Raw genomic sequence first — 26,778 nt, forward strand, 5'->3', positions numbered from 1 at the left:
CAGTTTTGGGTAAAATCAATTTGAAATCAACATTATGGAATGTAAAAGTTACTCGATCAATAAATAATCCAATGTTAAAATTATATGCAAATAATTATGTGTAATTACACGATGTCACATAAATTTATGTGTATTCACTGAAATAAAAAATATGTTAGCGACGGAACCGTCGCTAAAACCATGGCTAAGAAATTAGTGAAAGATTTGACCGTTGTCACTATATCGATCGTCGTTGATTTCTAATATTAGGATTAAGTCAATTTTATATTGTGAGCATGACATAATTTGTATGGATGAGATGATTTTACTATTTTTTTTGTCCTAGTAGCAATGTAAGTCACTCGACATGCCTGACACATGATAATATCTAAATTATAAGATATAACATTGAAAATATTTGAGTTACACTCAAACTTTTGATTATAGTTTTTTTAATTATAATTGTATTTCGATCCTAAAATTAGCATTTTAAGAAAGGACGCAAGATTTTCGATAAGCTCCTTGGAATGTAGATTGTCGAGTTTTTGTCAGTAGCTTGTTGGTGAGGATTCTCCTTTATCACATCTATTTTATCTGGAACATAAAGATAACCAAACTAATAAAGATATGTTATCAAATTTGAAGTCGAGATAAGATAGATCTCTTTGAACCTGCACATGGTGTTAATGAAACATAACAATTGTTTCTCAAAATACAACGACTTCCAACTTGTTAGGCACTAAAAATCACAAGTTTCATTATCATAAAATGAATCAAACTCCCTTTTGAGATAAAAGAAAAAGAAGTTCAAAATCAATGGTTTGAATAAAAAAATATATACTAAAAAACAATCGAGATGTGATTTCCGAAATTTATAAAATGATTTAAAGGTTCTAATTTGTGTTGTTATTATCAGGTATAATTATAATTAATAAAACTTTTAAATTAAGATTTTTGGTCCAAATTAGACGTCATATCACTAAGTTTCAATTATTGTTAGTATTGTTAGTAGTATTATTGTTAATTTGTTTATTTTATAGTTTTATTATTATGTCAGGCATCCACGGAAATTGTAGTATGGACTATCTAGGTTTGCATGCAAAGACGGAGCAAAGGAGGGCGGTGGGTGCAACCGCTTTCCCTCAATTTTTTTATTTTATTGATTAAGAGTCTAAAAATAATTATGATTTTTCGCTTTTCCACCTGATATTTGCTTTGATCCTCTAAAATTTTTTGAAAAAATTTGTACACGACATCTATTTTCTGGCTCCGTCCTTGTTTGCATGTACACAACATTGACAAAGGGGACCTATTGACTCAAAGATAATGGGCTATTCCATTTTTAAATGTCAAATGTTTCTCACAAGTTTCAACAAGTGGAAGACTTCAATTAGTTTAGCCTTATCCCTTGAACAAAATGTCTTGAACAAAATGTCTTCAACCCTCTAATTTGTCCATAATTCAAAGAAACAAAATGACCAAAGAGTCATACTAATTTAGTAAAAGTCGTAGATCTTCATTCCGTTTGTGATATAGGACAAAGAAATCTATAATATAAGTAGTAAAATTAACATGAAGTTAGCCATATTTTTATTTACAAAGTGAAAAGGACCAACTTACAATAATAACGTATTGATGCGACGATCCCAGAAACCAACAATGGATTTAAATTTGAAAATGACTATTTAACAAAAATGGGGGTGAAATTAAATGGTCCACTAGTAATTAATTGGACTCTTCCATTTTTTTAGATGGAAAAGTGCCAATATTAGCATTTCAAGGATAAATGACAGTGTGAGTCTCTTGTGAGACAGTCTCACGAATATTTATATGTGAGATGGATCAATCATACTGATATTTACAATAAAAAATAATATTCTTAGGATAAAAAGTAATATTTTTTCATGGATGACCAAAATAAGAGATCTGTCTCACAAAATACGACTCGTGAGATCGTCTCACACAAGTTTTTGCATGTGTAGGGATGGTGATGGGTGGGACGGGGCCCATCCCCGAATTCCATCCCTATCTCCATATCCGTTCTGATCGTCGTTTTTTCGAGTCCAAAAAATCCCGGAATCCGAAACTGCAGGGATCAAATCTTCATCTCTTTCTCTCATCTCCGTTTAAAAAATATTAATGGACAAGACGTGGACGGGTACTAGAATTACCCGAGTCAAAACTTATTATTATCAATTATTATTAGTGATAATATTAATATTAATATTTTTAAAAATAATGTTATTATTATATTATAATTATTATTTTATTATTAATATTATATTCGGGACGGGTTCTGGGATACCTGCCCCGAATTTGAACAAATCGAAGATCACCATCTCCGTTTCAGGTTTTTTCCCGTGAATCTCCAAACCCGTGGAGAAAATCGTCATATTTAAGTATGTGCTTCTGATTTATATAAAATACACAATTATATTAATTTCGTGAGAAATTTTCTCTCATTAGAACTAAAGCTAATATCTCAAACACTTTCATAAAAATTCCATCTATGATTTATAAAATAAATTGTAAGATTGATCCACTTGCAAGGACGGAGCCAAAAATATCGTTTTACTATGATGTTAAACTTTAGAATTTTTAATATAATAAATTAATTTAACTAGATTAATATTAAATTAATCCAAAATTAAAAAAAAAAAAAAAAATTGGTCCAAACCAGATGAAAGTGGTTCCGCAACTGTGTCTGTCCACTTGCCAATTTATTTTCGAAGGAATGAAATACAAAAGATGGTTACAGAAAGACACTATTATTTCCATCATTTCTTGGCAAAGAAAGGATCTAAATTGTACAACATATTCAACTTACAAGATAGTTAAAATATGCACAAAGTGAACACGTGCACCAAATATATGTGTGAATATATTATTATCTTTCCCATTTTTTATTTATTTATTTAGTTCTATGACCTCCAAACATGACCTTCATCACATTGAAGAAATCATGGTCATAAGCCTTGGACTTATGATGCTGGCTGGGAATAATCTTTGTGTACAAATAAAACATTGCACAAGCTATAGTTGGCCCGGCCCAAAACACCCAATGCCCGTCCCAAAGATGTCCGCCTCGAACTATGGCCGGTCCGAGGCACCTCGCCGGATTCATCCCCGCTCCTGCATAGCCCTTTTGGGCAGTAACCGTGGTCGAGACGAACACGAGAAGACCCAAAACGACACCGACAATCGTGAAAACCAAGACATGGCCCAATGCACTGGCTTGCCTATGATCGTAGGCCATCCATATCGAGGCGAATAGGAAAATGAAACTACAAAATATCTCTAGCCACAACGCTTGGCCTAGCCCGAGACCGATCGTGACCGGCCCATTTGGGCTCGGTGCAATGACTGTAATAGTACACCCTCCAAGTGAAAAGTTCTGCTCAATTGTGCTACTAACCACAGCCTTCAAGGCCAGGGCACCTAGTGTTGCACCAAGGCACTGTGCAGCTATGTAGACTATGGCACGGGACATCGAAATGAGGCCAACTAATGCGGCTGAGAATGAGATTATCGGGTTTATATGGCCACCGGAGACCGGGTGTACGGCAAGAAGGAGAATCGCGATTATTATCGCAGCGAGTACCGACAGCACAAGGTTCGGCATTTTGATGTCTGATTGTATAGTCGATATTACAATTGTGTCCAGCATGAACACCAGAACCGCCGTTCCGATCAGCTCCCCGACCGATGCTCGCCACATCTATTATATATTATCAAGTAACTAAAAGTCATATATCACAAAATGAACATTCAATTTGTTCAAGAAAACTATACATAAATGCTTTGAATATTATGCTATGGATGTGTTTATTCTTACATTCATAGTCAACAGCTCATTCAAGCCCCACATCTCACTCGTTGTTTGCTTTTGAGGATCAATCACCCAAGGCTCCGGACTGCTTAAAAACATCAAACAAACAATTATTTACAAAAAAAAGAATAGTACAAATATCGTACGAAATGAATGCAATATATATACACATATACACATGTGTGTGTTTGTGTGTGAATATCTATGAAGAATTTGTAGTTACTCAGGAGTAGAGAAGACAGGCTGAATCTTGGTGGCGTTGATTTGGCTTTCTTCATCATCTGCAACTTGTAAATGCTGCTTATTATCGTTTGCAGCCATGTTTTTATTTTTCTTGGCTTATTTGCTACCAGCTTTTGCCTTTGCTTTGATCCTATATATATATATATATATATAGACACACACACACACACACAAAAGATAAAGAATGACGGAGGGAAAAGGGTATTTTTATATACATATAATGGCATATAAAACGACGGATCGAAATATTGTTAGCATTATTAATTGCTTTCATTCTCATACGATTTTTAATATCTATATATGTATAATGACATATATAAATTAAATATAACAAAATTGAAAAAATCACTCTAGCAAACATTAAATTTATATTTTATAATAAAATTTAATTTATCTCGCTTGTCAAGTGCTTGCTAGTTATTTATTAACAATGAGGTTCTTGAAGTTTCACATATATTTTTTTTTAATAAAAGTATCTTCATCATACAACAAAAACTCATATATATAAACAACAAAAAATGGTAAGCGTAAAAAACATAAATAAATATAGGGAAATTGTTTTTCTCGTTGATGTTTTATGATTTTGATCAAATATATTATCATAATCGAGTTTTAGTCATGTATCTTTAATTTTTTTGCAATTTTGGTAATTTGTTTTGCGATTTTAGTACTTTTTTACATTAAAGTAATTACGCAGAATTGGATACATCATATATATATCAATGCCACGTACATAGAAAATGAACCAAAAACAAACAAACAAATATACGAAGAACCAAATTTGCAATTTCTTTTAAAATATATTAAAATTGAAATACCATTAAATTCAATCAAGAAAAGACAAAAAATACTATTAAAAAATATATTTACTTTACGTAAATATTACTATATAGGAGAAATAAAATTTGAACGCACGTAATAAATTTTCGTAGTGATACATTCACATGTTTTGCGTATAAAAGTCGAAACTCGAGAGATTAAAAATGATGAAATCGTATTTTTGTTTATATTTAGCAAATGAAATTTAAGAGATATGTGGACAAACACACACGTACAAGGAAAATGACCGATCGATAGATATCAAATTTCAAAATAAAAAGTATTTTACCGTTTAAGCTTTGTATAATAATAATAATATTGAAATACAACAAAATTTTCTTTCAATTATTATTTTATATAATATAATATATCAGACAGATGGATGGAGATTCGGTTGGATATTAAAGGCTGTCACACCTCAATCGCTACAATTTCAACGGGTCTCGTCCTTACACACATACTTTTTTCCAATTAATTTATTCCATTATCGTGGCTGAGTCTCCTTCTTTTCAGGCGATTATTTTAATGGGATGTTGAAACATGTGACCTTAGCTTCTTTTTATCCTTTATTATTATTTTTTTAACAATTTTGAAATCTCACACTTAACTTTATTTCCGTATAATTAACTGAATAATTTACCAATTTTACATGTGTATCGCCATCGGATTATATCCACCGGATTTCACATACTAATCACATAATCACAATAGATGGTTTCTGACGAAGATTCATTCAACAAAATTTAACACAACCATATATCGTTTCCCACCACAAAATGTATAATAAAATTTTAATTTTGAAAATTATACATGAGAGGAGCAATAAATCTTGGTTCTTTTATTCAAACATACAACATAGTATTATATAGTAACCTCTTGTAAAGAAGAATAAACTTGTTTAACTACTTATAGTAGCTCAGAATACAACACACATAAAATACAAAGAGAAATATTACAATTTATTTGAAAGAAAATGAAAATGTTGAGTGATGTATTCATCTTCTTTTTGTCTTGGTATATTAGAATTCTTGGTGGATTTCTTTTTCTTAGTATATTAGAAGTCTTGGAGGATATGAAATTCGGACTTCAAATCTTGTGAATTATTCTGCCAGTTGTGGCCGACATCATCTTGTGAGTGGTGATTCTTTCAACCAATAGTTAGTTGCTTGTCTTTATGGGTGGTTAAATGGTACATCTTCCACTAGTTACTGGAATTGCCTTTCAGTGATAGTCCATCATCTATTATTTAAGTGGTTGGATCACATGTTTGTTTATCTCTGTCAGGGAATCTTCTGTTTTTGTATGGTCCCCGAGGAAAACGTGACTTGTGTGTTCTTTATCACTTGGACTTGTTTCTGCATTATGTTTTTGGTCAGATCTTGGTCGAAAACATTTCCCAAATTCCTTCTGGTTTTGGCATTATGAGGATATGATTTTTAACCATCTTCCCACATGAACCATATTACAGAATTTTCTGCGTGTTTCATTGAACTCGGGTAGCTTGTTGTTTCACAGAAGATTTCTTTTCAAATAGTTATTCTGCAAAATTTATTGTTTTTCATGTCATATTGTTTAACGAGAAAGTTCCATTTAAAAAATTTTTAATGAAAACTTGACTTTGTCCATCTCTGTAAGACATACTCATAGACCTCATGTCCTTCTGGTAGAGATTCAATCTTCAATGAATGAAGCAACAATGAGTGTTTCTTCTACTATAGGATATTTGATAAATTTATGAATATTTGTATTTGACCTCGTTAGCTTGATAAAATGAAAGACTTCGTGTGAGCCCTTCTCTTCTTCTTTGTTCTGGAGCTGTACTGAAGAAGTATAGATCCAAAATATCTCATTTGGACAAATAATCATCGTTTGATCATGTCTCGTTTACTGTTTCTTGAACCCACTTAAGTAATCCTGAAAATTGGGTGATGTAATAAAAATTGTGACAAGACGCCCGAATTCATATAATGTCTTGACCTCATTTGGATTTGAATTTGGTTTCATCATTCCCCGGGATATTTTTCTTCTACATCAATTCGGATTGTGGATGGGTTAATATCTATTCTTGTTTTTTATTTCTCTCAGTTTTGTTAATATATTTGTAATGAAGAAACTGCAGATTCATTAGTACCGCTGTACCGACCTTAAATTTACTCTTGTATGTATGAGATATAAGGTTGATCTTTCCTTTTTTAATCCCCGAGGTGAAGGGTTGACTTGAAGACTCGAGATAAGGATCTAAAGTTTCAATTTTTGTTTTGGCTGATTCATCTTGAGATGATCCCGACTTAACACTTGTGCTAAGGATACTTGAATCTCCTACTACAGGCATAGATTCATGTACTCGAAAACTCTCTATTTAGGAAATCAGTGGCGTCTCAACGCTTTGGAGGATATGCATTTGCATTACAGATAATATTTGAGTATAACGTAAACACCATGTAATTCGATCAAAGACAATTCTCTTAGGTACCGCTTGGTTTGTAATATGAGATAAAGAAACTACGAGTAGTAAGAGAGATAAGAAAATGAAAAATGAGGATAAATAGGACATCATGATAAATAATATGATGTTTGGTATGATTTTAAAATTATAGATTAATTTTGTAAATTATGTTGTAATTACCAAAATATCCCCATCATATAATATTTAACATGATATTTTTAAAATATTTTGATTATTAATTAAATATTTATAAAAGTACTTAATTAAAATTAAATTAATTTAAAAAATTATAATTATTATATTAATATTGAAATAAATATAAATTACCCAAACATAATAAATTAAATTTCATTAATAATTTACAAATTTCAGCACTTGACTCCATATAGCCAAATTTTCATTAATTTTGTATATTGCTATAAAATGATCAAGATATATGAAACGTCCATTACTCGTTTTTCTTTAAAATATATTAGGAAATTTTTTTTATCCATCTATTCGGCCGAACCATACACACATATATAAATATATTTTAAAATACTTTTGCACCATTTAAAAATAAATCAACCAACTATTATTTGAAAATCCAAAGGAAAGTAATTCGAAACATAAAATCGTGAATCGTCAACCAAATCTAACTTTAACAATTTCAAAAATAACTTAACCCTAACATCATCTCAAATACCTCTCAAAATCATCATAAGTCATAAAATCTTAAAAGTACGTAAATCATTAGCATAAGTCATAAACAGAAGTGCGGAAAACTAGTGACAGTTCTCGGGTTGTGTGCACCTTCAGTCCAGCTAGTTCAACCATCAAGTCCTCCATTAACATCACCATCATGCTCACATGCATCGATCACACCTAGTGAGTCTATTGACTCAGCAAACCTTAACCGTGATAACTAGAAATACATATACATCCACATGCAACAGTGAAAATACTTTTACTTAAAATAGCTTTTCATGAACATGCATAAACATAAACATTTTTCTTTTCATCATAAACATTTACTTTTTCATCATATACGTATATGGTTTCCTTCTCGTTGAATTCAGATCGTTAATTGTGATTTTCGTATTAGCTGAAGGTCAATGGATCCATTTGCGTGTAACCATNATTAGTCACAATCACTTCACCTCATTCAACTTTTTTATAATTTCAGCAAATTATTAATTTATGAGTCTTGAATAAATCTAAGAGAATTGAACCACTTTTTCTGATTTCTTTCCCAATTCCATAAATGTTTAATGATTACATACTTATCGGACATGTACAATAATATTTGTCTTTAATTATTGTAATATCGAACGCTTGTCAATTTATTAAAAATTATAGCTAGTAATAACGATACAATTTTAATATTTTAAAATATACAACGACTTTAGCATTACGAAAAAAAAATTATTACACCTCAACAATTTTATTCTAAATAATTAAAATATTTGCAATAAATGATAAATAAACTCGTGACATTGACTTTAATATCAATTATAAGACCAAACACATGTCGTTTCACCAAAAATATAGTTGGTGTTAACGGTGTAACTCTATTATTTTAAATCATACAACAACTAAGCACAACGTTTTGATTGATATATCAAGTATTGATAATTATAATACCCCAAGAATTACACTAATATTTCACTAAATTCATTTCATTGACAAACTTTTAACAAAGTTGGTCAATTAACATAATTGACATATTTTGATTCTTTGAACTATTTAGAAAAATCAAAACCAAGAGTAAACCGATTTAGATTACCATTTTGATAATTGTTCTTAATAAATTATTTCAATTTAAAATAATATTTAGTATAACATATAATATAAAATATGAACTCAAATTAATGAATTTGACTCATCAAAAGATACGCAAGATTTTGTCGACAGCATAAATAAACTTAAATTGATTGATATTGAATTGAAATAAACCCAAAGAAATCAAGATTAATTGAGAAAATTTAAACAAATCTATAGAATATTACTGTGGAACAAGGCAATCAATCTCGATCCGAGGTAAAATTGTCAAATGAATATAAATCACCATAATATATAATTGAAAATTGAGATCAGTAAAAAAATAGAAATAAAATAAAATCTTCTAAGATATAAAAGTTGAGGATTTTTTTGAAATTTAATATACATACATTCCTGTTTAAGCGTATATTTTATCCATTAATAATTTGATATGTTTAATATAAAGTATAAATTTATGTAGGATAATTTTAAATTTTAATATTTTACAACTTATATAAAAATAAAGAAAAATTATTACTAAAAAACTTATATATTATAAAGGAATTAAAATTGAATAATTATTTTTAATAGTTTCTAAAATAATTACTAATTACTTTTCTTTAAAATACACTTGGGATTCTTTTATGAAAACCAGGAAATACTTTATCATTAAAAGTCCATTTAATTGAGTTGACGAGATTGTATAAATAATAATATTGTTATTATTAAAATATTTGAGTATGATGTTGAATATTATTAAATAATTAATAATATGTTTGAATAAATTTGAGATAAGATAGTAAATTATAATTTTTTATTTTTTAATAATGAATGAATATTTTTTAATAATGAATGAATATAAAAAATTTTTATAAATGATTATATTGTATTTTTAATTAGTTATTTGATTGATGAGATAAATAATTAGTTATTTGATTGATGTGACATAAATATTCAATACACAACATTGTAAACAAACATTTTATTTAATTGAATAATTAATTGAAAAATTACATTTTTGGTCATTAACTTGCATGTTTGTCAGTTTTTGTCATATTATCCGTTAATTTATGGTTTTAATAAATTGATTTGCAATTTTACTTCAATTTTAATCATTTTTCATTGAAATACTTACATGACACCAAAAAATAATGAAATGACAATGGAGAATGCTAATATGAGGCATAATAATTATTTCTGATGGGTATAACAATTGCAATGTGACGTTTAAATGTTGTAAAATTTAAAATATTTGAATTGTACAGTTAACACCAGCTATAATTCTTGTTAAAGCGACAATCACTCGATCTTTTAATTAGTATCAAAGGGAAAGTTACGAGTTCAATTCTCATTCATTGCACTTCAGTGCAATTATTGGATGAAGATATGTGGGTGCAATACTTGTCCTCGGTAGCTAGAGCGATCAAAACGTGGCGTTTGAGCTGTTGTAGGAATTAAATGACTTGAGTTGCACCGTTACGACCGCATATACCGTTTGGTAAAGCCATAAAAGCTTGATAACGCATCTGACGTGGCAACGAGCATTTGAAAATATAAAAATATAAGTTAGTCTACTAAGACTCTGAATTATAATAAAACCCAACATGCCCAAAACTATGCTTTTTTTTTTTTGTAAAAAATAATGTATACGACATAAATTTATCTGTAATCATATAAATTTTTTATAACTCAAATAATACGTGTATATTAAGAAGTTAAAATAAAATAGTCAAATTGCAAGTTATTTTATATAATTTTATATTGGAAGTTAGAAAGAATTGGACAAAAACTTGTGTGAGACGGTCTCACGGGTCGTATTTTGTGAGACGAATCTCTTATTTGGGTCATCCATGATAAAATATTATTTTTTATTCTAAGAGTATTATTTTTTATTGTGAATATCGGTAAAATTGACCCGTCTCATAGATAAAGATTCATGAGACCGTCTCATAATAGGCAAATTCAAAGAATTGATAGTTTAAGGATTAATTGTTACTAAAATTTAAAAGATATCGCTATCTAGGATATTTATATATTTTGTGTGTGCGCGAAGAAATTAATATTAATATTGATATAATAATATAACGTGATAAATGTAGATGGTTAGCCGGTCTATTGGACTGTTACAGTCAATTAAAGCGATCTCCGTCAACTATATTTTCATGCTCATTAAATATCTGTAATAGAACATTATTATGTATTAAAAATGATAAAGACCGATGACCTTGAAATTAATTTTTTAAATAAATAAATTATTTCGGGTTTTTTTAACTGTTTACATGACATTTTGTGAAAGTATAATAAAATAAGATAAAAAAAATAAAATTTAACAAACTAATGTGTCACGCCTCTTGAAGAGACCTGACTTTCAAATTTTTTTTTAATAAAAATCAAGTCACGCCATCTGAGATGGCGTGATTTGCTTATTATTATTATTTTTTTTAAAAAAAAAAGTGTCACACCTGAAGAGGCGTGACTTTCAATTGCTTATTTTATTTTATTTTTTAAAAGCAAGTCACGCTCCAATGGCGTGACTTGCTTAATTTTAATTTTTTTAAAAGTAAGTCACACATATTTTTTAAGCGTTGATATAAATTAATGTACGTGGCTATTCGAATATAAATTATGAATATATCATAATCTTACGTTTTGAGTTTATGATTAAAATGCCTAATTATGTTTCTATGTATTATTAGTTATTATTATTATTTTATATTATGCAAATGATAATAACAATACTCATTGTTGTTGTTTTATATAGGTAGTTGATGTAACCCGGGTGAAAGAGGTGAGTTGGATCGGGTACTCTACCGGGTTTGTTATCAATATATCGAGAGAAATATGAGTGGGACGTCCGGACTAAAAACTTCTTTTGTCCCTTGCTTGGCTTGAGATATCTGTAAACAAGAAAGTAACTACGTGAATGGGCGCCGGAGGAGTGTCCGGCGTGATCACTCCGATGTTTAAATCAGTAGGGAACTTAAGCAAGAAAACCTATAACCAAGTGATAGCTGTGTCATTGGTGTAGGGAGTGGAAAGTAAATGAACAATAAATGAGAGTATTTAATGTGTCAATAGATAGTTAATGCAAAGATAAAACCTGATATTTATAGTAGAGGATGCAATGATGACCTCGTTTTTTGTGCTGATCATTAATTATAATAGGGCGGCTGATTATACCCTATTGTTCTGACATGTCAAATATCATACTAGTCACATCCAGCCCACTTGATTTTACCAATTATTTATGTTACTTGTCAGAGATAGGTCGGCTGTGCACACCCTACGTTGTCAGCGCCATTCAATGCAGCATTTATATCGAAGTGGTCCGAGTAAAAAGTCTCTCGGAAGCTACATGAGAGCCCGGACATATAATGTCCCGGGGAGGTTACGCTCGGTTGTTCCAATGGCTCGGCACTTTTCTGAACTCGTTGGAATGTCTCTGTCGAGCTTATCTTGCATCGTCCCGAGTCCTCCAGGGACTGGGCTTCCTTGCCGACCTATTCCCCCATACCGGCTTTACTACGTCTCGTGAATAATCACCCTCCCTGACCCGGGCACTATCTATGACTCCCGGACCTTCCCGGGGTATCAGTAGTATATTAAAAAAATTAGTATAACGATTAATTTATTTTACACCAATAATATAAATTTTCTTATTATAAAAAAAGGAAGTCACGTCTACTTGGTAGGCGTGACTTCCATGACTTTCTTTTTTTTTCGTTTTCTTTTTTTTAAAAAAAATTACATCAACTCACATATATTTTCATTTCACCATCAAATTATTACGATTAATACAATAAATCATTAAACATTTTTTTTATTGTATCTCATAACTATATGAGATAGTGTATTTTATTTTTAAACAAAAAACTACGTGATTTTATTTTTTATTTTACAAATAATATTTTATATTAAATGTGAAACAAATATATACATAAAAAAATAATTTTAAAATTATTATTATCATACTATACAATTATATAATTATTATAAAAAATAATACCAACGGAAAAAAATAGCATATAACATAAATTTTTTAAACATTTTTTTAAAAAAATAATAATGATAATGAAAATTTATCAAAAGTTTATTAAAAAAAATCAGATTTATCTTTAAATACCTATTCATGAATAAGGCTCAGGACGATTTTCAAATTTCTTTACAAAAATTAGTAATAACTAAAAAAATCACCTAATAATTAAATTGAAAAAAAAAGTTAAATAACACGACAAAATTAGTCTAACGTTAATAATAATTTCATTTATAACTTTTATATTTAACAAAATAATTTATGTTAGTATACATACCTTTAATATAAGTTGAAACTAAAATGAACCTGCAAAACCAAAAAAAAAAAAATCAAATTATTAAAAATTTGCAGGAAGTGAAAAATAAATTCAAACACTTACGAGAACTTACCGATGAAAAATACGAAAGGAACGAATGAAATGAGTCAATTAAGTATTCAATTTATAGAGAAAAATTTATAATATCATAATGAATTCGAAATAATTATTAAAGTTATGTTATTGCAGCTTTTAATACATGTGCGGAGGCGTTAATTTAAATATGTCACTTGTACTATTATATTTTTTTAAAAAAATAAGAGCGTGACTTACTTTTTTTTAAAAAAAATAATAAAGCAAGTCACGCCATATGAGATGGCGTGACTTGCTTTTTTTTTAAAAAATAATAAGCAAGTCACGCCATCTCATATGGCGTGACTTGTTTTTTTTTTAAAAAAAAAAAATTTGAAAGTCACCCTCTTGAAGAGTCAAGAGGCGTGACACATTAGTTTGTTAAAATTTTTTTTAACTTATCCAATTAAATTTTTAAAAAATGTGCGGTAAACAGTTAAAAAGCCCAAATTATTTCAGTATAGTTTTGTAATTTTTTTCTTGACTGAGTATCGATGTGACGTTGATCATTGTTATTATTTTTTATAAAATATAAGAACCTGTAGCCAATATCTTATGGTGCACATAAGATAAACATTCGGATTAACACAATAGTTTACAAATCATGATAGTCACGTAAACCATATCCAACAAAACAAGCCTCAAAGGCTCACCTACATCATTAACTAAGACATCTCTTGATACCGACGTCGATCATTATTGATATGACATTAGATGCTAATGACATTTCAAGCGACAAATAAGCAATTCCATAGAAAAAGAATTAAAATCACAAAACAAATGAATAAATTTGTAAAAAAAAAAATTTATAAAGTAAGACTGAAACTTGATTGCTTAAATACCAAATTTTTGCGTGAAGATAAACTAGAGGACCAATTTTACAATTTTCCCAATCAAACTATAAGGAAAAAAAAAATTATAAAATTGATCCTATAAATTGGTCTATTTAGACTTTTGGTTTCTTAACTAAGAAAAATTTAGTTTTAGTGCAATGAATTAATTTTTTTAATATTAACTCCAATTTTCGTTATGGTCATGTCACCATCTCATTGGTCTAAATATAAAAAAAAATACGATAATTTTGACTTCCTAAATGATTAAAAAAAACATATATAGGACAACTCAAGCAATAATTTTAATTCTTTTTACAATTATTGGAGAAAAGTTGATGAAATTTAATCAAATCAATCGAAATATTTAAAAAAATGACAAATTTAAGCAAATAATTTGACCATAATATTAAATTAAAATTTTCAATATCTCCATTAAATGATATTTTACACCTCAACCATCAACCCACTCCTCTCCTGAATTATTAATTGCTTGTGAGAAATGGATAAAGAAGTCAACTCCCACATGTGATTTAGTTTGAAAAGTGTAGATAATTGTGTAATAAATAAACAAGGAAAAAAATCAAATCTGCAGATACTGATTTTAATTCATAAATTTAAAATACTTTGATTTTCAATTTTTGTCGTTTTTGTTCATCCACTTCTTCAAATTTCATGTCAAATTAAATCTTTTAATCCAAATAAAAATTAAAGTTATGTTTGGATCGAAACATACGATATTTTCGTTTCGATTCGACTTAAAGAACCAAATGAACTTACTTTGTAACAAAAGAAGAAAATTGAATTTTTAGTAATGTAAGTTGAATTGTTTTGAATTTTATTCTTGTAATTTCTCAATGATTTTCATTCAATAACTTGAATTTCTTTTGGTTTTGATCAATTTTTTTATCTGAAACCAATAAATCTATCCACTAATGCTTATTTATAATCGATACTCTTCTTTATAGCTCATATATTAAAGCTATGTTTGGTAGCTATGATAAGGGAATGATTATTAAATAATAATCTCTTATATCATGTTTGGTTCATTTTTCATTTAATATGGAGGTCCTTGATTATGATTGAAAGCCCTCACTATTTATGTTATTTGTGTGATTAAATATCCTTCCTCAAAGGTGTGATAATGTATAATTTTTGAATAATGATAATGATAAGATTGTATATTAACCATAATACCCTTGATTGTTTTCTTCAATATAATATGAAAATTAAAATTAGTGAAAATTTAATAATTAATATAATATTTAAATTTTTATTATATTTTTTTATAAATTAATTTCATATATTTTTATTTTTTTAATCATTTTTAAGAAAATAAATTGTAATGCAAATCTATCTTAAATTAAATTTTTATAAATTTCTATTCTTGTTAATTAATTTTTATGAAAATAAATATTTATTAAATTCAAATTTATTTTGTTTAATGAATACCTTAATATTTTCAAATATATTTCTGATAAATATATTTAAATTAATTTTAATAAATATAAATTATAATTATAAATATTTAATTATCTATCAAATTATTTTACGAATATTTATAATTATTTTAAACAAACAATAATATTGTAATTATTTATAAACTTTATTTAACATTAACATTCAAAATATTATTGCTATTTTAATTATTAAAGTAAATGTATATTTACAAATTTATTTTTAATAAATATATTTAAATTAATTTTAATAAATATAAAGTATAATTATAAATATTTAATTATCTATCCAATTATTTTAAGAATACATATTTAACTAACACTTGGGGCATTTTGGTCATTGCAATAAAATTTATAAGATTAATCAATCATTTTAAAATCATACCAAACACCATGTTATTTATCCCGCCATACTATTAATCCGTATCTCTCATTTTTTAATCACTCTAATTACTAATCATTTACTTATCCTATCACACGTACCAAACGGAGCCTAAGAGTATAACTTATATTATACAAATTAAAATCTATTTAAGAAAAATTAAAAGGAAACGACAAGATTTTTCCCTCTTTTTTTGAAACACTGAATGTTGTTTTTCTTTATTTTGTAGGACCGAACATTTGTCATTTTATCAAAAGTTATAGTTGGGATTAAAGGTGTAACTCGAATATTTTAAATCGTACAATAACTCAAACCTCACATTTCGATTGTTATCTCAGCAGGGATAACTATTGTATCAAACAATATTTCTCATTTGTTCGTGGCTTTTCGACAGAAAAATGTCAACAAAAAATTAAAAATTCAACTTACTGAATTGAAACAAAATAGCTTGCTGAGCTTATTGTACAAGAATTTGTAGCAGTTCATGTGAAAAAATCTTGGTGGCTATTTATTTAGCGTACAAAATTGGAGCATGAATTTTTCAGGAATCAATATTAAATTAAAGTCCATAATTCCTTCAACTAAGGACCATTGATAATTTCACAAAAAATTTTGGGCGACGGTATGCTTACTCAATTTTGTGAGATGAATTTTCTATTTAAGTCACTAAAAAAATATTATTTTTTATACCAAAAATATTAATTATTATTATAAATATGAACAATATTACTAAAATAATTTTTGGCTCTCTATTCCTTTAAAATGATGGGACGATAGATTTTGGATTTGGGCGTCAAATTTAGAGCTGGACCTCACATAAAATTAGTACAATGTGCCCACAACTTGTAGCTTGATGGCACGGTGTCTCTTATTTAAGTGAAACCTATCATGACCCAATCTTTTCTCCCTCGAAATATAATAATATGAAAAATCCGAAAAATAAAAATCCAAAATCAATTGAACAAATAATAACAAGAACAAAATAAATAAAACAATGAAAAATTTAAAATTTAGTCATCTTATTTATCTATTTGCGAATTTGTGCCTTACATTAGTAAAATTTGTACATCATAAAAAATACTTTTTTGTTCTGAGGACAAGACCATTTACTTTCTTTTGGAAAGAAATTTTGTTATGTTCGAGCAAACAAAAATGACATGGTTACAAGAGTTTATCCATCGCGTATATGCGAGCGCTCACATTGACGTAATATCAGTGTCATACATCCGTCACATCATCGTGTAAATCTGAAAAAGGACCAAAATAAAAAAAAAAAAAAGAATACTAAAGAATAAAATTTGACAATACATATAATAAAAATTTCACAGAAGAAAATTATATAATGCAAAAACTAATATAATTCCCCATATTTTACATCCTTGTTTGATGTGGTTCCGTCATTATTGTTTTTGTTGTTGTTCTTTATATTGATAGACACTGTTTGTAAACACTTTAAAAAAATTATTATTGAATTTTTTTTTTATAAAATTGCACAACTTTATTAAAAAAAAAACCCATAATTTATTTACTTTTTAATCATTTGCGAAGTTTTCATGTGATGCTTTGACGTGAAACCTTTCTTACATTGGAATTCTAAAAGAGAGAACGATGAGATCTACTTTTGATTTAAATTATCTAACCTATCACTATAAATTATAACACAAAATCTATATAAAATGTATATGGACTAACTCTTTTAAAATTTGAGTGGGTATTAATCTTGATGCTTGAGATTGTCTTCCCAAGCATTTCCTTTGCTGAAGATGTCACCTGACCTGAACATTTATCCAATTCTATTCTTTCAAGGGTCGAAATGTCTCCAATTTCACAAATGGGATTGCCTCCAAGTTGCCATAGAATTGAAGGATAAGGTGCTCAAGCCTTGGGAAATTTGTCAAGAAATTTGGACCATAGGCTGCCTAATTCTAAATATGTCAAGAAATTATTCAGTTGCATAATGGAGCCGTTTCAGCCTTTTATTGCTTATTACATACATACCAAATTCTGAAGAAAGACACAATCAGCAACCCTCCTCCCCAGATTTTCGAGCACTATCTAGTAGTATATTTCGAGCATTATTCTACACAGTTCAAACAGAAACACTGTCCAACTCGAGCAAGAAGGCGCTGTCCATTTTCGAGATTCCAACAACCATTTGCAAACGAGGATTCTGTCCAAGTTCCAACCATTTTCGAGCAAACAACAAGAAGTTTCTCACGTTTAGATCATTTTTCTTTAAGGGGGTTGTTTTTTAAGTAAATAGGTATCTTTTAAATCAGTTGTTCACAATATTTTCGAGATTCCTACCATTTGAAGACGAAATTTTTGATCAATTGTTCACAATATTTTCGAGATTCCAACCATTTGAAGATGAAAATTTTCAAACTACACTACTAGAAGGAGATTCATCATCTTCTATACATTTGGGCTAAGAATCAAGCGTCCTCGAATATTTGTTTTCAGAGGATCAAAGGGGGTGTATCCCTCTTCAAGATACAACGAAACTTTTCTTTTTTAGCCTCCCTTATGCATATTTCTCTAAACAGATCATGGATGCCGCATCTTTTCGGTTTCCTAAATGAATCATATTTATACACAATAACAAGATTTCTTGCAATAATGTCTTCTCAAGTACTCTTCTCCAACCTCTTCCATGCTTTTCGATCTACTCTGCTTTACAAATCCCTCAGCAATCCACAATTTTACAATTTCAGATACATCAAAGGCACCATCTGTTCGAGATTTAATAAAATAAATCTATAAATCATGTGATTAAATCCATATATCACAACACGCCAAGAATTCATGTCGAATTATCAGAAAATATAAATATCAGTAAACACGTACCAGAATCCATTAACTGATCTAGCATCGGAGTTATGGATCTTCCAAGGCAATAGAGAATCGACCACCTTATTCTTGCCTTTGATGAGAGAAGATGAGAGATCTAGAATATATACGTCATATATATTCTGTGTTATATTCTCTGTGTCTTGGGGACCAAACTTTATATAACATTAGCAGTCTTCGACCCAACATAGAAGACTTAATTGAGCTGGGTTTCTACACATAAGGTGAACCATATAAATTTATTTAATACTTTGGAAACTCATAATCAATTAGATAACTTTATCGAGTTCTTTATTAGATAGCTGGATTATGCACAATTAATTAAATTATATGGGTCTACGAAATAATTCCAACACCATCTTCTTTAAAAAAAAAAACCAAAATAAAGGAAGCACACTTTCAAATGATAAGCAAGTAGTCTTACTTAAAGTTAATATCTGCAAGCACGGATCATTAGTATTATTCAGGCCATTAATTAACTTTAAAATAAAAGAACTGATAATTTGAAGTCAGTCCACAAGGTTTTTAAGCTTCTGAACAAACTCATCCATGTAAGAATCCTCGAGCCCTTTGGTCAACAAGAAATCCCTCCACTTTCCATGATTTGCCCTGATTTCTTTCCCAATCTCTCTCTCTTCTTCCATAGCCAATTTGATGGTCTCCATCACAGCCTCTTTTGTGAACAATCCATCTTCTTCTCCTTTCTTAACCTCAACTCCAACCCTCAACTCTCCCTCCATCAATCTTGCATTGATGAAATGGTCACCCGAATGTGGTAATAGCACCAACTGGCATTCACTCACCATCGCCTCCGACAACGAACCCGACCCGCAATGCGTGACGAAGCATCCGATCGAAGGGTGGGATAAGATCAGCTGTTGTTGTACCCAACCTCCGTGGACGACGCCTCTTTTCTCAGTTCTGTGCTTGAAACCTTCGGGCAGTGCTTCTTCTACGGTATTACATCCTTCGGGTGGTTTCAGTGCAGCTAGAAATGGAAGACCTGTGATTTCAAAACCCAGAACCAGTTCTTGAAATTGATCCAGTTTGAGAATGGCTTCGCTGCCGAATACGCAGAAGATAACCGACTTGGCTTTGAATCGATCCAACCAATTTCCCCATGTCTCGTCTAGACTTACGGTTGGTGGCTCTGGTAACACGGGGCCTGCTAGAATAACTGGTTTCTTGTGCTTTTTTTCAAGAAATCCACAGTATTTCCCTTCGATTTCTCTGCACGATTTGAATCCCAGTGCATCACATTCATCAACAGACATAGTTAATCGTTGATGAATATTCATGTCACAATCATATTCTTTCGAAGTTGCCCATCGCCTCCCCGAACGCACTTCGTGTGGGTAAAGCTTGATTACCGACGGAGGGAAACCAGTGGGAGGTTCCGAAAAAGCATCAGCGTTAGGCTCAGTGTGAAGCAGGTACCCTACAGAGGCAGGGCTTACGATCATATAACAAACCGATTTAATTCCCAATGGCCGCGCCAAAGCTGGCAACCAATGCGCGAAATCGAAGAAGGCGAAATGGGGTTTGATTTCTTTGAGCAAAGAATCAATCAAGGGTTTTGTGAGATCCATCGCGTGCCTGAGAAGTGGACGCATCGGAAAAAGAATGTCTGCGGTGGTTTCGGCCCCTTCCGGGAGTCCTTCGACATGAGGTATTGTGATTGGTACGAAGCTTATGAGATCCGGGTGGAGATTGAATTGGGTCAATTTAGACTGTGTTTTCGTGGGAAGGATGAAGAAGATTTTGTGGCCTCTTTCAGCAAGTTTGTTGGAGAGGTGAAGAAACGTAGTGAGATGCCCCATGGCCAGCAATGGATACATCACAACCTTGAGCTTCTCTTCACTCATCCTTCTTCTGTTTTTTGGATGAATCAAGAAAGTGTTTCTGAAGGGAAGACGGAAGACTAGTGTTTTTAAATATATATTTTTTTGAATAAAGTTGAAAACTTACATCGGGCAATGGTGTGATTAAATGTAAAATTGGAGGGTTGTGATCCACAAAATTCTGTGGTCCATGTCAGCTAAACAATAACCAGAATAAATGATATTGCAAATTTTTTAATATGGAATCATAAATTTATCTCATTTTTTCAACCGACATGTGCACTCAGACATAATTTCAAATACATCAGTCTAAAGATGACTAACATGTGTGCCTTGTACGTTCCTCTTGTAGCTTTCTCCCGACTCCATGGCTCGAAATCTCGACCACGATACAATAACATCGAGGGTGAATCCATATTGACATGAGGATCACGTAACTCCACTATAAGTGGAGCTAGAAATTAGAATATCCATGCATGTTATTGAATAACATGTGTAACTTAACTTGGGAACAAATGTCTCACACAAGGATATTCTAGATATTTAGTAAAACACAAAAACTCTTGTGAGACGGTCTCACGGATCAATTTTGTGGATCGAATCTCTTATTTGTGTCATCCATGAAAAAGTATTGCTTTTTATACCAAAAGTATTATTTTTTATTGTGAATATCGGTATGGTTGACCCGTTTACAAATAAAAATTCGTGACACCGTCTTACAAGAGACTTAATATTAGTAAAATAAAAAAGAAAACTTGGAACAATTGACTCAGACATATTTTCTTCCAAAACTTCAATATTCTCAAATGAAATATAAGAATATATTATTTCTTTTTCTTTAGGTATTTTGTTTATTTTGAATTTTAGTAAAATCATCTTATCTCAATTATGCGTTTTTCATCTTTTATTCAAATCTACAATTATTATAAAATTAATTCAGATAAAAACATAATTAGAGATAAAAATTTTAAATAAACACAAATATTATAAAATTAAATTGCTAAAATCTTTATAAGATTTGACATTATCAATCATAGTCCATCGTATTCAAGATTTACATCATAATAGCTTAGAGGCTGCGTTTGGTTTGGAGGATAAAATAAACTAATGATTAATATGTAAATGATAAAGAAAATGATTGTAGTAGAAATGTAATATATGGTGTAAAATAGTATTTTGTTTGGTAAGATTTTTAAGTGTAGGATAATTTTGAATTTTTTGATGAAAAGACAAAATTGCCCTTTTCCCTTTTTTTTTCTTCCACTTCGGCGGCGGTGGTCGGTTGTCGGCGGCGACGGCGGTGGTACGCGGTGGTCGGCAGCTGGCGGTGGACGGCCGAAAGTGGTGGCCGGTGGTCGGCGACGGGGTCGGCGGCTGGCGGTGGACGGCCGGAAGCTGCGGCGGTGATCGGCCGGAAGCGGTGGCGGCGGCGGTTGTCGGTTGTGGGTTGTCGGCAGCGGTTGTCGACGGTGGTCGGCCTTTGGCGGGGGTTGGTGGTGGGCGGTCGGTGGAAGGAAGTGGTTGTGAGTTTGAATTTAGGAGAAGGGTAAAATTGGAAAAATATGATGGATTAAGAGTGAGAGAAATAATCATATGGGGTGAGGAGGTATTATTTTAACCTACCTAATATAACCTCATAATTCATAGGAGGGATTGACTTGGTTAAACAAAAAACGTACCAAACGAGTGATTAGGTGGGTTTAAAAAAAATAAACCCACATAATCAAGCAAATCAAACGCTACCTAAATCTCATCTTTTACTTCAATTTTCATGGGAAATTTCAGACTCCCACTCATAGCTTTCAATCTCCTATGAGATTTGTAACTTTTGCTTTGTTTTAGTTGTAAATTATGCACATTTTCGACAATGGCAGAATTTGAAGTTTTTATTTCAAATTTCATCATCTTCATTGATAGTTTTTTTAGTTTTCGACGTTTAACCAAAGATTAGAACGAACGATCGAATTGAGGTTCACAATTCGTTTATTTTAGAAATTAGATTTCCACGTATTTTTTTCGTTTTGGCACTTACGTACTTTGTTCGTATGCAACACCCAAATATTATGCAAACACATAGTAATATCAATCAAAGATACATGCAGATTTACTTGCATAATACGACTCCGGTCACCTTGAAAAATCAAAATAAGCATCAGGGATGGACTGTGATCCCTTTATTTCAATTCATTAACATTAGATAAAAGGAAAGAGAGAATTTGAAGTCATATTACAAGGCGTCTCAGCTGCTGAACAAACTCATCCATGTAAGAATCCTCGAGCCCTTTAGTCAACAAGAAATCCCTCCACTTAGCATGATTTGCCCTGATTTCTTTCCCGATCTCACTCTCTTCTCCCATAACCAATTTGATGGTCTCCATCACAGCCTCTTTTGTGAAAAATCCATCTTCGTCTCCCCTCTTAACCTCGACTCCGACCCGCAACTCTCCCTCCATCATTCTTGCGTTGATGAAATGGTCACCCAGATGTGGTATTAGTACCAACTGGCATTCGTTCACCATCGCCTCCCATAACGAGCCCGACCCACAATGCGTGACGAAGCATCCGATGGAAGGGTGGGATAAGATCAGCTGTTGCGGTACCCAACCTCCGTGGACGATGCCTCTTTTCTCAGTTCTGTGCTTGAAGCCTTCGGGCAATGCTTCTTCCACGGTATTAAATCCTTCAGGTGGTTTCATTGCAGCAAGAAATGGAAGCCCTGTGATTTCCAAACCCAAAACCAGTTCTTGAAATTGATCCAGTTTCAGAACTGCTTCACTGCCGAATGCGCAGAAGATTACTGACTTGGCTTTGAATTGATCCAGCCAATGTGCCCATGTCTCGTCTAGACTTACGGTCGGTGTCTCTGGTATCACGGGGCCTGCTAGAATAACCGGTTTATTGAACTTTTTTTCCAGAAATTCACAGTATGTCCCTTCGATTTCTCTGCATGATTTGAATCCAAGTGCATCACATTCATCAATTGACATAATTAAGCGTTGCACAAAGGTCATGCCACTACAACGTTCTTTCAAACTGCACCATGGCGTCAGCGAACGCACTTCTTGCGGGGAAAGCTTGAGTACTGATGGAGGGAAACCAGTCGGAGGTTCCAACAAAGCGTCAGCCTCAAGCTCATCGCGAAGGACGTACCCTACAGAGGCAGGGCTTACGATAATATATTTAAGGGATTTAATGCCTAATCGCCGCGCCAATGCAGGCAACCAACACGCGAAGTCGAAGAACACGAAATGGGGTTTGATTTCCTTGAGTAAGGAATCAACCAAGGGTTGTGTGAGATCCATTGCGTGCCTGAGAAGTGGACTCATTGCCAAGCTAACGTCTGCAGTGGTTTGGGCTCCTTCTGGGAGGCCTTCGACATGAGGTATTGTGATTGGTACGAAGCTTATGAGATTCGGGTGGAGATTGAATTGGGTCAATTTGGACAGTGTTTTCGTGGGGAGGATGAAGAAGATTTTGTGGCCTCTTTCAGCAAGTTTGTTGGAAAGGTGAAGAAACGTAGTGAGATGCCCCATGGCCAGCCATGGATACATCACAATCTTGAGCTTCTCTTCACTCATCCTTCTTCTGTTTTTTGAGTGAATCAAGAATTTGTTTTTTGAAGGGAAATCGATCAACTTTTGTTAATAACCTACATTCTACACTACTATTTATTTAAACTGGAAACCTAATATGTACTGTGTGTGAAACAATTTTATATTTGAAATATTTAATTTTAATTATAACATTTTTATAAATCTACATTAAAAAAAAAGAACTAATTTTCAGAAATGAGAAATATAGAAATAAACTGCCGTGTCAATTTAAATAAAATTGATTATAAATAATTATAAAACAAATCAATTGTTAATTATGATAAAATACTACGTACAATTGAAAGGATATCACGAAACATTTGGATTGAAAAAGAAGTCGAGGAAAAGGAGGGATAATGGAAAAAAATTCTGAGAGATTTGAAATTTACCCAAAAAAACTACAAAATCAAAATTAATAAAAAGTGATACGGTATATCTAATAAAGATTAAAAAAAACAAAAAACAAAAATAAAACCATGTAGATTGATTGAACACGAAACTTTACAAATCATGCCAATGCGCTTTCCATCATTTAGAAAAGTTCGCGGAAGCAAATCATAAAATACCACCAATTTTTAATCCATTAACTTTTCTATAATGGAGTTGGTGGACATTTTTATATTTATGTTAAATAAAAAAAAATTATAAATGTGATGTAACATGGCTCTAATATATCCGACAATTTTATTCGGATCAATTGCATCGTACTATAATTTTTATTTAAACAACCATTACTCAAGAATATTTATTTGATAATAACTATATTTTATTCAATTTTTCGGATTTTTTAAATTAAGATTCAGTGACTGTTGCTACGAAAAACTTTGTTCGCTATTTCAGCTAGGCTTTGATCATTTATTACTCATTTTACTGATTTTTCAGAAAATATTTGGAATTGGACTGATTGATCGTCTTAGATAGACTGTCCATTGGGCTTCATCAATATCCTTGAATCGATTTGGCTATCAATGCCCTTTTTATGTTTTATCAGTCTGACTCTGTAATCAATTAGTCTCCTTAAATAACGAAAACTTAAAATGTTCCAACACTTGGAATGACTTGAATGATTATGACTAAATTATTGCTCTCACAAATAATTCATTAATTGTCACGCCCCGAGACTGGGGTTAGTCGACGTCGAAGTTGTTTAACAACAACAAAATTGAAAACAACAAGTCTCGTAGTACAATATTAATGATAGACTTTGTTTTTTTTTAAAAAAAAATGATAGACTTTTATGGATTTGATAGATTTTTATTGACTTTTAATGACTTTTATTAAATAATCAAAACTTAAAAATGTAGGAGAATTATTGACTTTTAATGACTTTTATTAAATAATCAAAACTTAAAAGTGTTTCAACACTTGGAATGACTTGAAAGATTATGACTAAATTATTGCTCCCACAAATGATTCATTAAACATAAGTATACCTTAATAAAATATTCAAGTAATGCCTAATTATAATAAAATATACCTATAATTATAATATGCAAGTGATTGATATGAAATAAATTGTTTCGAGGGCATATAATTTCAATAATCAAGGGACAAAGTGCAAGTTGATTTTAGCCTTGGAATTGAAGATGAATTATTTCAACGAGGATAACAAATTACATGCAATAAATCATGCAATCTTTGGTGTGGATGATAATAAGCTATATGCAATAAATCATGCAACATTTGGCATGAAGGAGAATAAATTATATACAATAAACAATGCAACATTTGGCATGGAGGGGGAGGGCCTAAAGTCACATTGGTGTCGATAAATAGTGACAAAAGGATGAGTGAAATCACACCAAAATAACACCAAAAATCCTCTCCAAAAGTTGTAATTTTCGAGTATAAAATTTTTTGTCCAATTTTCTTAAAGTTTTGCTTATTGTTTTACACTTCCAAATCCGATCTCTACCGTTCAAAATATACGTGGTTTGAGAAACATATCCAAAATTCAAATCGATCCAACGGTTCAATTTGGCGTATAAATTTTTGAAATGTGACCGGTTTTTCGGTGTCAAACTGCAACTTGTTCATTCGAAGATTTTTGGAACAATCTTTCAAGTAAGTGGGTTTTTGCTATACTTTTATGTACACTTGCATTTCATAAGTGTACTATTTGATATATATATTGACATACTTGTTCTTCATAAGTGTGTCCATGTTTGCACGAAAATAAATTATGTATGTTTCTTGAAATTCGATCGACATATGTTATTCCTTCAATTTGCTATATGATAATTGAAAACATGTATGAGAAAAATATTTTTGAAGGTACTGTTATGATTTGCATTTGAAATGGTAGAAAATTCCGACATTTGATTTGGCCCTGATCAGGGACGGATCCA

General features: G+C 31.0%; 3 protein-coding genes across 3 annotated transcripts; all 3 read right to left on the reverse strand.

Moving 5' to 3' along the window:
• Nucleotides 1-2,731: 2,731 nt before the first annotated feature.
• On the reverse strand, nt 2,732-4,201 carry LOC140958122 (aquaporin PIP1-2-like). Its single transcript, XM_073415518.1, has 3 exons — nt 4,032-4,201; nt 3,815-3,893; nt 2,732-3,697 (listed from the first exon to the last, which is right to left on the reverse strand). Exons 1-3 carry the CDS (start codon nt 4,127-4,129, stop codon nt 2,891-2,893), a joined length of 984 nt encoding a protein of 327 aa, XP_073271619.1. The 5' UTR covers nt 4,130-4,201; the 3' UTR covers nt 2,732-2,890.
• Nucleotides 4,202-19,365: 15,164 nt separating this feature from the next.
• Nucleotides 19,366-20,922, reverse strand: LOC140956467 (cyanidin 3-O-galactoside 2''-O-xylosyltransferase FGGT1-like). Its single transcript, XM_073413206.1, has one exon. It carries the CDS (start codon nt 20,859-20,861, stop codon nt 19,506-19,508), a length of 1,356 nt encoding a protein of 451 aa, XP_073269307.1. The 5' UTR covers nt 20,862-20,922; the 3' UTR covers nt 19,366-19,505.
• Nucleotides 20,923-22,983: 2,061 nt separating this feature from the next.
• LOC140957917 (cyanidin 3-O-galactoside 2''-O-xylosyltransferase FGGT1-like) lies at nt 22,984-24,486 on the reverse strand. The gene has a single exon (XM_073415340.1). The coding sequence runs from the start codon at nt 24,413-24,415 to the stop codon at nt 23,060-23,062; it is 1,356 nt and encodes a 451-aa protein (XP_073271441.1). The 5' UTR covers nt 24,416-24,486; the 3' UTR covers nt 22,984-23,059.
• Nucleotides 24,487-26,778: the final 2,292 nt, after the last annotated feature.

Source organism: Primulina huaijiensis, chromosome 14, assembly GCF_012295235.1.
Source record: "Primulina huaijiensis isolate GDHJ02 chromosome 14, ASM1229523v2, whole genome shotgun sequence".
Taxonomy (NCBI): Eukaryota; Viridiplantae; Streptophyta; class Magnoliopsida; order Lamiales; family Gesneriaceae; genus Primulina; species Primulina huaijiensis.

What these genes read in the sequence shown, in the direction of transcription:
- LOC140958122 (XM_073415518.1), bottom strand. Translation starts at nt 4,129, where the DNA reads ATGGCTGCAAACGATAATAAGCAGCATTTACAAGTTGCAGATGATGAA. An exon ending in CCTGTCTTCTCTACTCCTGA is followed by an intron (nt 3,894 to 4,031) that starts GTAACTACAAAT and finishes GTTTTTAAGCAG; the next exon opens with TCCGGAGCCTTGGGTGATTG. An exon ending in ATGAGCTGTTGACTATGAAT is followed by an intron (nt 3,698 to 3,814) that starts GTAAGAATAAAC and finishes AATATATAATAG; the next exon opens with ATGTGGCGAGCATCGGTCGG.
- LOC140956467 (XM_073413206.1), bottom strand. Translation starts at nt 20,861, where the DNA reads ATGAGTGAAGAGAAGCTCAAGGTTGTGATGTATCCATTGCTGGCCATG.
- LOC140957917 (XM_073415340.1), bottom strand. Translation starts at nt 24,415, where the DNA reads ATGAGTGAAGAGAAGCTCAAGATTGTGATGTATCCATGGCTGGCCATG.